This window comes from Leptonychotes weddellii, chromosome 13 (assembly GCF_054177405.1).
Source record: "Leptonychotes weddellii isolate Sample4059 chromosome 13, ASM5417740v2, whole genome shotgun sequence".
Lineage (NCBI taxonomy): Eukaryota > Metazoa > Chordata > Mammalia > Carnivora > Phocidae > Leptonychotes > Leptonychotes weddellii.
In genome coordinates this window covers 75,315,848-75,325,758 of record NC_138381.1, presented here as the reverse complement: position 1 = coordinate 75,325,758, position 9,911 = coordinate 75,315,848, and the positions used below count along the sequence as shown (strand labels likewise).

Here is a 9,911-nt window from a genome sequence, read left to right as displayed (position 1 = left end):
ACACAGTAATAGTCAATGTGAGCAAAGGCAAAAGTGGGAGAAAAAACAGATACTCTTATTCTGTGGATGGAATTAATACAATCATTTTGGAGGGGAATTTGGTGTTATATATTAAGAACTTAAAGTGCTGAGTGCCTGGGTGGCTCAGTCAGTTAAGCATCTGCCTTCAGATCAGGTCATGATCTCAGGGTCCTGGGATGGAGCCCCACATTGGTCTCCCTGCTTAGTGGGGAGACTGCTTCTCCCTCTCCCTCTGCCACTCCCCCTGCTTGTGCATGCGTGCTCTCTCTCTGTCAAATAAATAAATAAAATATTAAAAGAAAAAAAAAAGAACTCAAGTGCTCATATATTTTGACCCATAATTCTGCCTCTAGAAATCTGTCCTAAGGAAATAAGCAGCAATGTGCACTCACATTTATGTGGAAGAACATTAATCAGATCAACATTTATAATGGAGAACACTGGAAGTATATTTAATGCCCATCTATGGGAGCTTGGTGAACAAAATACTACTCAGATGTTAAAATGGTGTTCTCAAATGTGTTTCAACATGGAAAAAATTCTGCCATTCTTTGGGTTAGGGGTGTTTTTTCTGTGGTCACAAGTTGGCTCCAGTTTTGTAAAAAAGAAAAAAAAAGATATAACAATATTTATATGATTTGTTAAGGAAGTGCTCCCTGGAGAAACTGGTTAATAGATGGGGGAAGGAGGGTTGGGAAGAAGCCAAGTGAGTGCAGCCTGATCCCACGGGGACGTCTAAAGCAAAACTCACTTCAACAAATACTTTATGAATCCGCTTACATGGGGTACCCAGAACAGGCAAACTCATAGAGACAGACAGTAGAATAGAGGTTACGAGGGGCTGGAGAAGAGGGAATGCAGGGTTATTATGTAATCGGTATAGAATTTTAGTTTGGGATGATGAAAAAGTTCTAGAAACGGATAAATGGTTGGTGGATAGGTGGCAGGTGAGCAATATTTTGAATGTACTAATGCCACTGAACTGTACACTTAGAAATGGTTAAATGGCAACTTTTATGTTACATATGTATTACCACAATAAACAAAAAATAACACACATACAAGGGGCGCCTGGCTCAGTCAGTTAAGCGTCTGCCTTAGGCTCAGGTCATGATCCCAGGGTCCTGGGATGGAGCCCCACATCCCATCAGGCTCCTTGCCCGGCAGGGAGCCTGCTTCTCCCTCTCCCTCTTCCTGCTGCTCCCCCTGTGTGGGCTCACTCTCTCTCAAATAAATAAATAAATAAATAAATCTTAAAAAAAAAAAAAGGTGTGGGACACACTGAAAGAGCACTAGGGGAAAAGAAGACAGTCCCAATATGAGCAGTGGAGGAAAGCCACTACCATACGTGGGACTGACAGGACAAAGGGAGGAGGTGGTGACAGAGCCCAGGGGCCAGACCTGTGTGTCAGGAGAGATAGCCATATGCGCTCTCTGCCCCAGAGACACCATCCGAGGCAGAAAGAAATAGGAATAACTACCCCAACTTCTCCCTCCCTCCTGCCCACCTCTCAGTCTCCTGCAAGCGTCTCCCATTGGCTGAAGGCAGCCAGAAGTGAACTGACCAGAGACCTAAGAAAAATGAAGCTGGCAGGATGCAGCCCTCTGCTAAACAGAGCAGAACAGGGGAAAAGGGAAGAATGGAATCTGAGGACAGCCAATGACCAGCACAGGTACCATTCTTCTATTCAGTAAATACATCCTAAGTGCACCCTATGTACCAGGACTCTGCTAGGTATTGGGGGTGATAAAGAGCCCACAGAAAGAGGACATAGGGGCGCCTGGGTGGCTCAGTCATTAAGTGTCTGCCTTCGGCTCGGGTCATGATCTCAGGGTCCTGGGATCAAGCCCCGCATCGGGTCCTGCTCAGCAGGAAGCCTGCTTCTCCCTCTCCCACTCCCCCTGCTTGTGTTCCCTCTCTTGCTGTGTCTCTGTCAAATAAAAAAAAAATATTTAGGGCGCCTGGGTGGCTCAGATGGTTAAGCGTCTGCCTTCGGCTCAGGTCATGATCTCAGGGTCCTGGGATCGAGTCCCGCATCGGGCTTCCTGCTCCTTGGGAGCCTGCTTCTCCCTCTGCCTCTCTCTCTCTGTCTCTGTCTCTCATGAATAAATAAATAAAATCTTTAAAAAAAAAAAATTAAAAAAAAAAAAAGAGAGAGAGCATAGTTTGGGGCAAGATAGAAGTGCTTCTATACAGCAGGAGGAAGCTTCCACCCCAAGAAGTCTGCCTCTAGCCCCTACTGTGCCTTGGTGCAAATCAGAAAAATGTGTCCCTCCAGGAGGACCCAGCCCCTTGGGCATACAGCCTGGCAAACAGCCGGGGCAAGCTGCGTAGTCCTGGGCAGGATACTATTTCCAAAAACAGCCCTAGAGATTCTGCTTTGTCTCTAGCAGGAATCCCTAACCTGAAGGCTCCTGGAGCAAGAGTCTCTAAAAGCACATCATCCAATCATTCATTTGACAAATACTTGTTGAGCAACTACTAGGTGCTGGGCCTTTCACCTAGGTCCTAGGGAGACAGCAGTGAAAAAACACAAAAACTTCTCCGACTTCAAATATGGCAACACGCCAATAATTGTCCACTATACGCAGAGATTGTAACAGGTGTTCATTGTACTATTATTATGCTTTTCCGTGTGTTTGAAATTTTTCACTCAAAAGTCGGAAGAAAAAAACCTTTGCCTTCGAAAAGACAATAAATATGTGTATACACACACACACACATATGCCAATGTTCCACCACATGAAACAGGAATGAGGCTGGGAAAACAGGAAGCAGGAAAATGGGTTGTGAAGTATATATGGAGATTCCAGTTTTATTTATTTATTTTTAAAGATTTTATATCTTTATTTGCTAGAGAGCACAAGTAGGCAGAGCGGCAGGCAGAGGGAGAGGAGAAGCAGGCTCCCCCGCTGAGCAGAGAGCCCAATGTGGGGCTCGATCCCAGGACCTGGAGATCACGACCTGAGCCGAAGGCAGACGCTTAACGACTGAGCCACCCAGACGCCCCAAGATTCCGGTTTTAAATAGGGTGGTCCAGGGGCACCAGACTGGCTCAGTTGGTAGAGCATGTGACTCTTGATATCGGTGTCGAATTCAGGCCCCAAATTGGGCATAGAGTTTTTTTTGGTTTTTTTTAGGGCATAGAGATTACTTTTAAAAAAAGGTGATCCAGAAACTCCTTACTGAGATGATGATTTCTGAATAAAACCTTGAAGAAGAGGAAGGAATGATCTAGACTGCCATCTGTAGGAAGAGATGTCCTGGCAGAAGGAACAGAAGAGACAAAAACCCCGAGGCAGGAACATGCCCAGCATTTTCCAGGAAGAGCAAGGAAGCAAGTGTGTGGCTGGAGCAGAGTGAGACTGGGTGCCAGAAGTAGGGGACAGGGTCATAGAGGAAAGGGGAGGGAGGTGGGCAGATGACGGGGAACTCTGAAGGCCCTTGCGGGGACTGTAGCTTTTACTCTGAGTGACAGGGGGGCCACTGTAAGGATGTGAACCCAGGAGAGGCGTGAGGAGTGACATGGGCTGACTTGTGTGTCTAAAATACAAGCATCTTCAAGGGGTGGAGGGTCTGCACAGCTTCTCTCAGATTCTTAAAGGTGTCTAGTAGACCCCTCCACCCCACAAGACTAAGAATCGGAGTGACGTGGGTTTTCCCTTCACATTTTGCCGCTTTGTCTTCGAAACACGGCAGGAAAGCCTTTAACCCTTTCCTGTCTGCTTGGGGTGCTGTATTTGCCCTGGGGACCCCCAGACGGGGAGGGCAGTAGCCTCCCGGGGCCCACCGGGGCCCACGCTCCGCGGATATCGGGTCTTCGGGCTCGCCCACCAGCCTTTTGGCCACCAGGCCGATGTCCCAGGCGGCACTCGACCTGCACAGGCCCTAAGACGTCCTTCCCCACGCCCCCGATTGTGCACCCTTCCCGCCGCGCAGCAAACTCACGGTCTCCGCAGGAAGGGGCGGGCTCTGCCGGCGGCTTTGCTGGGCCCCGCGTTGCCATAGCGACCCCAGCCGGGCCGGGGACGCCCGAGCAAGCGGGGCACTCGGTTACTGAGGAGGGAGGCTGCCACCCCATCGCTCCGGTCCACGCGGCTGCGGATCCAGGCGCCGCCCCGCAGGTGAGCTGGCGCAGGTGGGTGGGGTGGGGGCTCGGGATGGCCCCCCAGCCGTCTGGGCCCCGCCCCTCCGCCTTCCATTGTGGTTAATTTATTATTTAGACTCAAAACAACCGGGCAGAGTCCCTGTCTCGCCTCACAAGGCTTTCTTTTCCTATCGGTAGCTCACGTATTAAGACCGCAACCTGCTCTTGAGCAGAACCCTTGCTCCCAAGAAAGAGTGGGACAGAGGACGATTTCATATTACACTGATGAGACATTAAGTAACACCCAGTGACATCGTAAAAAAGTTATTAGGTTCTAGGTTCCCTTACACTTCTGAGTAAACCAAAGAGAAAGTGTCATTTCGGGGCTAACAGGGCATTAACACCTTTCTGAACATTTGCTCATCTCAACTGTAAGCCACAGTATCTAGCTAAGACTTAAGGTGGTTTCTTTATAGTATTTTTATTTTTACAGTGCCTTCCCCTTATGGTATCTGATACTGGTTTACCTTTTTTTTTTTTTTTAAGATTTTATTTATTTATTTGACAGAGAGAGAGATAGTGAGAGCAGGAACACAAGCAGGGGGAGTGGGAGAGGGAGAAGCAGGCTTCCCGCCAAGCAGGGAGCCCGATGCGGGGCTCGATCCCAGGACCCTGGGATCATGACCTGAGCCGAAGGCCGACGCTTAATGATTGAGCCACCCAGGTGCCCCTGGTTTTCCATTTATAGTAATGATATGTAGTTTCTTTCTTGGATAAATATTATTGACTTTTTTAAGTGAATTAATTTACATACAAAGATTCATCGTTGTACAGGTGGTACTAGGAAATGGGAGGAAAAAAAGAAAAACGTTAAATTTAGGATCTGAAACTGTTTCCTTCCTCCTAGCTTTTGCCCTTGCTGTTTTCTTTGCCAGGAGTGACTTACCCTGTTCCTAGGCATGATTGTCAAAATATGTGTCCGCCAGTGTGGATGATCAGCCTGGTCAGACTCCTGGAGACCCTGCTATAGCCCAACAGCAGGAACTCCTTCATGTGCAGGTCCAGTCAAAATGAAAAAGGGGGCCCTCACTCATAAAGTATTAAGAATTTAAAAACAGTGACAGCAAAGGAGTAAGCCAAGCACGGGCCCTTCTAAGGGTGGGCCCTGTTCGACTGCGCAGGTTGCACACCCGTGAGGCTGGCCTTGTGTGGGTGAATGCCTGGGACACCATGATCTGACACCTGCTCAGCCCAGAGGTCATTCTAATTGGTCAGCACCTCTCATGCTAATGGTTAAATATTTCACTCCAGCCCCTGCTGCTAGCAGCACTTGGTGTGTGTGTGTGTGTGTGTGTGTGTGTGTGTGTGTGTGTATCCCCCAAACACATGGAGCAGGATAGATGGTATTTGCTGAGGGGAGACAGATCCCCATGATTTGGAGGAGACCATCTTTATCACCTTGCAGGAGCCCCATGGGGACAGACAGATAGGCATGAATGTCCACACTGGAGATCTTGGGGACATAAGGAGCACAGGTGGGGGGCTCCCAGACCAAGGAGAGACCCTAGACCACCCAAAGTTTCTCTGCAACCCCATCAGGCACGGCGGGGAGGAGAGCCCTGGTCTGATGGAAAAACCTAACCAGGTAATAAGGCAGACAAGTAGAATATCTGGGGGGCGCCTGGGTGCCTCAGTCGGTAAGCATCTGCCTTCAGCTCAGGTCATGATCCCAGGGTCCTGGGATCGAGCCCCGCATCGGGCTCCCTGCTCCGTGGGAAGCCTGCTTCTCCCTCTCCCACTCCCCCTGCTTGTGTTCCCTCTCTAGCTGTCTCTCTCTCTCTGTGTCAAATAAATAAATAAATAAAATCTTTAAAAAAAAAAAAAAAGTAGAATATCTGGGCAGAGTGTCCAGCCATCCTAGTGTTCCTGGGACTGTCCCAGTTTCAGCACTGAAGTCCAAGTTCCTAGGAAACCCCTCAGTCCTAGGCAAACCCAGACAGTCGGTCACCTAGAGGTAGTATCTTTAGTTGGTGGGTTCCCCCAACAGCTTCTTTACTTCTAATTAAAAAAAAAAAAATTTAAAGATTTTATTTATTCATTTGAGAGAGGGAAAGAACAAGTGGAGGGCAGAGGCAGAGGGAGAAGCAGGCTCCCCGCTGAGCAGGGACTAGACCCCGGGACCCTGGGATCATGACCTGAGCCAAAGGCAGATGCTTCACTGACTGAGCCACCCAGGTGCCCTCTTTTTTTTTTTTTTTTTTTAAGATTTTATTTATTTATTTGGCAGAGAGAGAGCAAGAGAGCACAGCAGGGGGAGCGGCAGAGGGAGAGGGAGAAGCAGGCTCCCCGCTGAGCAGGGAGCCCAATGTTGGGACTTGATCCCAGGACCCTGGGATCATGACCTGAGCCGAAGGCAGACGCTTCACTGACTGAGCCACCCAGGTGCCCTCTTTTTTTTTTTTTTAAGATTTTATTTATTTATTTGGCAGAGAGAGAGCGAGAGAGCACAGCAGGGGGAGCGGCAGAGGGAGAGGGAGAAGCAGGCTCCCCGCTGAGCAGGGAGCCTGATGGGGGGCATCCTTCCCAGGACCCTGGGATCATGACCTGAGCTGAAGGCAGACGCTTAACGACTGAGCCACCCAGGCGCCCCTCCCCTGACAGCTTCTAAAGCCAGGCCCTGGATGTTTCCAGCACCCTCTAAAAGATAAGGCAGCACCAAAGGGGCTACAGTGTTGGGTACTGGGTCCAGGGAAAGGGTCCCCGTAGGCTGTGGCTATCTCCCAGCCCACAGTGGCCTGGCTCCCCCCAACACACACATGCACACCTCCTGCAGTGGATCCCAGTGCTCACCACTGGGGCCTCCAGGCCAAGCTCTAGCCTTAGGGCCAGCATCCACTCTGATTGGTCATACTGGTTATTAAATATGTGACTGCCAACCACTGGTGGGGGGAAGCTTCTTTCTGATGCCATCACAAACCCCCCTCCTCTACTGGTTTCCCTGGGTTCCCAAGCAATTGTGTCATCAGACCCACCTCAGCGGGGCCCTAGAGATGCAAAGGAGCTGACAGGCAAGGGTCAGTCCAGCACAGAAGGGTCACCCTCAAAGGGCTGCTTGCTCATCTGCCCGGGGACTCAGAACATACATGACTCATGTCATTTGGGCTCAGACAAGCGCCTCCCCAGGAAGCCCCAGGATCCTGGCACTACTAGGGGCACACTGAGCCCCTGATGTTCCTAACCCTCTGCCAGCACCCCCTAGCCCCACAGAAGCAGCCAACATGCCCATCTCCAAGTGCTTGCAAAAGACGGAGCCCCTGTGGAAGCGGTGGGACCGGAAAGCCCAAAAGAACGGCCTGAGGCACCAGGTGTATGCTGTCAGCGGCGACTGCTATGTGGGCGAGTGGAAGGACAACCTGAAGCACGGTGAGTGGGGGACCTCAGGGGCCCCGGGGGCTAGTGTGGAGTCGGGACCATGGTGGGTGACTGGGACCTGACTGGGGCCAAGGAAGTCGCTGGCAGAGCTCACTGGGGACATAAGATGTGTCCCCAAGGCTCCCTCAAGGGGTGAATGCCACTGACCTGGGCCAGCCAGGGGTCTCCACTCGCTGAGGCTCTGGAACCAAACTCAGCCCTGATGTCAGATGAGCGAAGCCCTCAGGGGCCAGCAGGGGACAAAGTGGTCTTGAGATACCAACCATAACCACAGCCAGGGTTCTAGGGACTCCAGCTCAGTCCCACCCTCTCAGACCTGAGCTAAACATGGGGCTGGCTAGCAGGAGGATCAGGTGCCCCCCCAACCCAGCTCACAATGGGGATTCAAACGGCTCTGACGTGGGAGTCTGACCAGCAGTGGGTTAGGAAGGACACACACACACACACACACACACACACAACTAGCTGGGGCTTTTACTTTAACTGCAACTTTTTAAAGATTTTATTTATTTATCTGAGAGACAGCAAGAGAGAGAGAGAGCACAAGCAGGAGGGAAGGGCAGAGGGAGAGGGAGAAGCAGACTCCTGGACTCTAGGATCATGACCTGAGCCGAAGGCAGACACTTAACCGACTGAGCCATCCAGGCGTCCCACTTTAACTGCAACTTTAACTGGCAAATGGCATGGGGGTTCCTTGTGACACAAACTAAGCCCTGAAGAAAAACGAGTGTTTTTTGTTTTTGTTTTTGTTTTTAGTTTTATTTATTTAGGGGCACCTGGCTGGCTCAGTCAGTTGAGCATATGACTATTGATCTCGGGGTTGTAAGTTTGAGCCCCGTGTTGGGTGTAGATTACTTAAAAATAAAATCTTTTTTTTAAAGATTTATTTATTTCAGAGAGAGAGAGAGAGGGAGAGCATGAGCGGGAGGGACAGAGGGAGAGGGAGAGAGAATCTCAAGTGGACTCCACACTAAGCATGGATGGAGGCTGATGTGGGGCTGGGTCTCACGGCCCTGAAATCATGACCTGAGCCAAAATCAAGAGTTGGACACTTAACTGACTCCGCCATCCAGGCGCCCCTTAAAAATGAAATCTTAAAAAAAAGTTTTATTTATTTAAGTAATTTCTACACCCAACATGGAGTTCGAACTCATGACCCTGGGATCAAGAGTCACGTGCTCTTCTGAGCCAGCCAAGCACCCCGAGAAAAACAAGTTTTGATTAAAAAAAGATGGTATGGCTTCTTAGGTCTTACAATTCCAGATTCTAAGCCTCTTAACCACTTTTTTCTCCTGCCTTCCTGAGTTAAGTACTTAGGAGTCCAGAATCCTGGGTAAGAATCTCAGCTCCACCAACATATGACCTTGAGCGACTAATTACCCCACTCTGAGCCTCAGTGTCCCATTCTGTAAAATGGGAAAATGCCTATTGGTAAGGATAAGAGATGACATCCACCAAGTGTGTAGCCCAGGGTCTGTGCAGAAGGGTCTGTGAGTGTTTGAGGGCTGAGCATGGCAGGGATCACCACTACTCAGAACTTTCCTAATCCAGAAGCACTCCAAAGTTGACCCCTCCTAGTGTGTGACTTTGGGTAAGCCATCTCCCATTCTCTGGATCTCAGCTGCCCCACCTGTGATATGAACTTATGGGTTGACATGGTCCTCTGAGCCCTCCTTCGGTGTGAGTCCTGCCTCCCCTAGGACCCTGGAGACATAGAGCTGTTTGGGCTGAGGCTATAGAAAATGGACCTGTCAGGAAATCCAGACCCAGCCTCCCCTCTCTTTAAGACACACCTTTGACCAAGCCAACGGGGGTTGCTGTGGTATAAGCGGACTGGAAGCAGTCAAGAGAGTCATCATCATGCAGGGCAAGGATTGGGTGGCCAGTGGTTCCCCCGACTGCTCATTTGTTCACTCCGCTAACCACTATGGCGCTCCTAGTCCACATCAGGCCCTCTACTGGGCATCTGGCATGCTGCCAACCTTCAGGGAGCTCCAGTCTCACAGAGGACCTGCACAATAAGTAATATCCCACTTTACAGAGGAGGAAACTGGGGCTCAGAGGGAGGAAATGACTTACTGAGGGTCACATGGCTAAAAGTGGTGGCATTAGCCTGTACGTGCTAAATGGCCTGGAGGCGGAGGCCAGCTTCCCAGGAAACAAAGCAAACATGCTGTCTCAAGACTTCGTGGACCATGTACACTACATGGCGGAGAACCAGGGGCCCTGTTTCAGACCGGGATGAGAAGGATTACTGTCAAGATACCCTGAAACAGATTCGGAGTAAGACCAACGTCTATAAGCGTTTTTACCCAACAGAGTGGCAAGCCTTCCTCGATGCCTTGCAGAGGAATAAGATGGAGACTGAGT

At 50.1% G+C, this 9,911-nt stretch overlaps 1 protein-coding gene across 3 annotated transcripts in view; it reads left to right on the top strand.

Moving 5' to 3' along the window:
- Window positions 1-3,986: 3,986 nt before the first annotated feature.
- The window catches only part of MORN3 (MORN repeat containing 3), a 15,685-nt gene continuing 9,760 nt past the window's right edge, over window positions 3,987-9,911 (top strand). Inside the window, exons 1-2 of one of the 3 annotated variants that reach the window (XM_081802309.1) lie at window positions 3,987-4,146; window positions 7,369-7,532. In XM_081802309.1, the coding sequence (XP_081658435.1) occupies window positions 7,388-7,532 (145 nt within the window). In that variant the 5' untranslated portion in view covers window positions 3,987-4,146; window positions 7,369-7,387. Of the gene's footprint in view, window positions 4,147-7,358; window positions 7,533-9,911 lie in introns of all 3 variants that reach the window. The other 2 variants (XM_031020198.2, XM_031020199.2) reach the window with 2 other exon arrangements.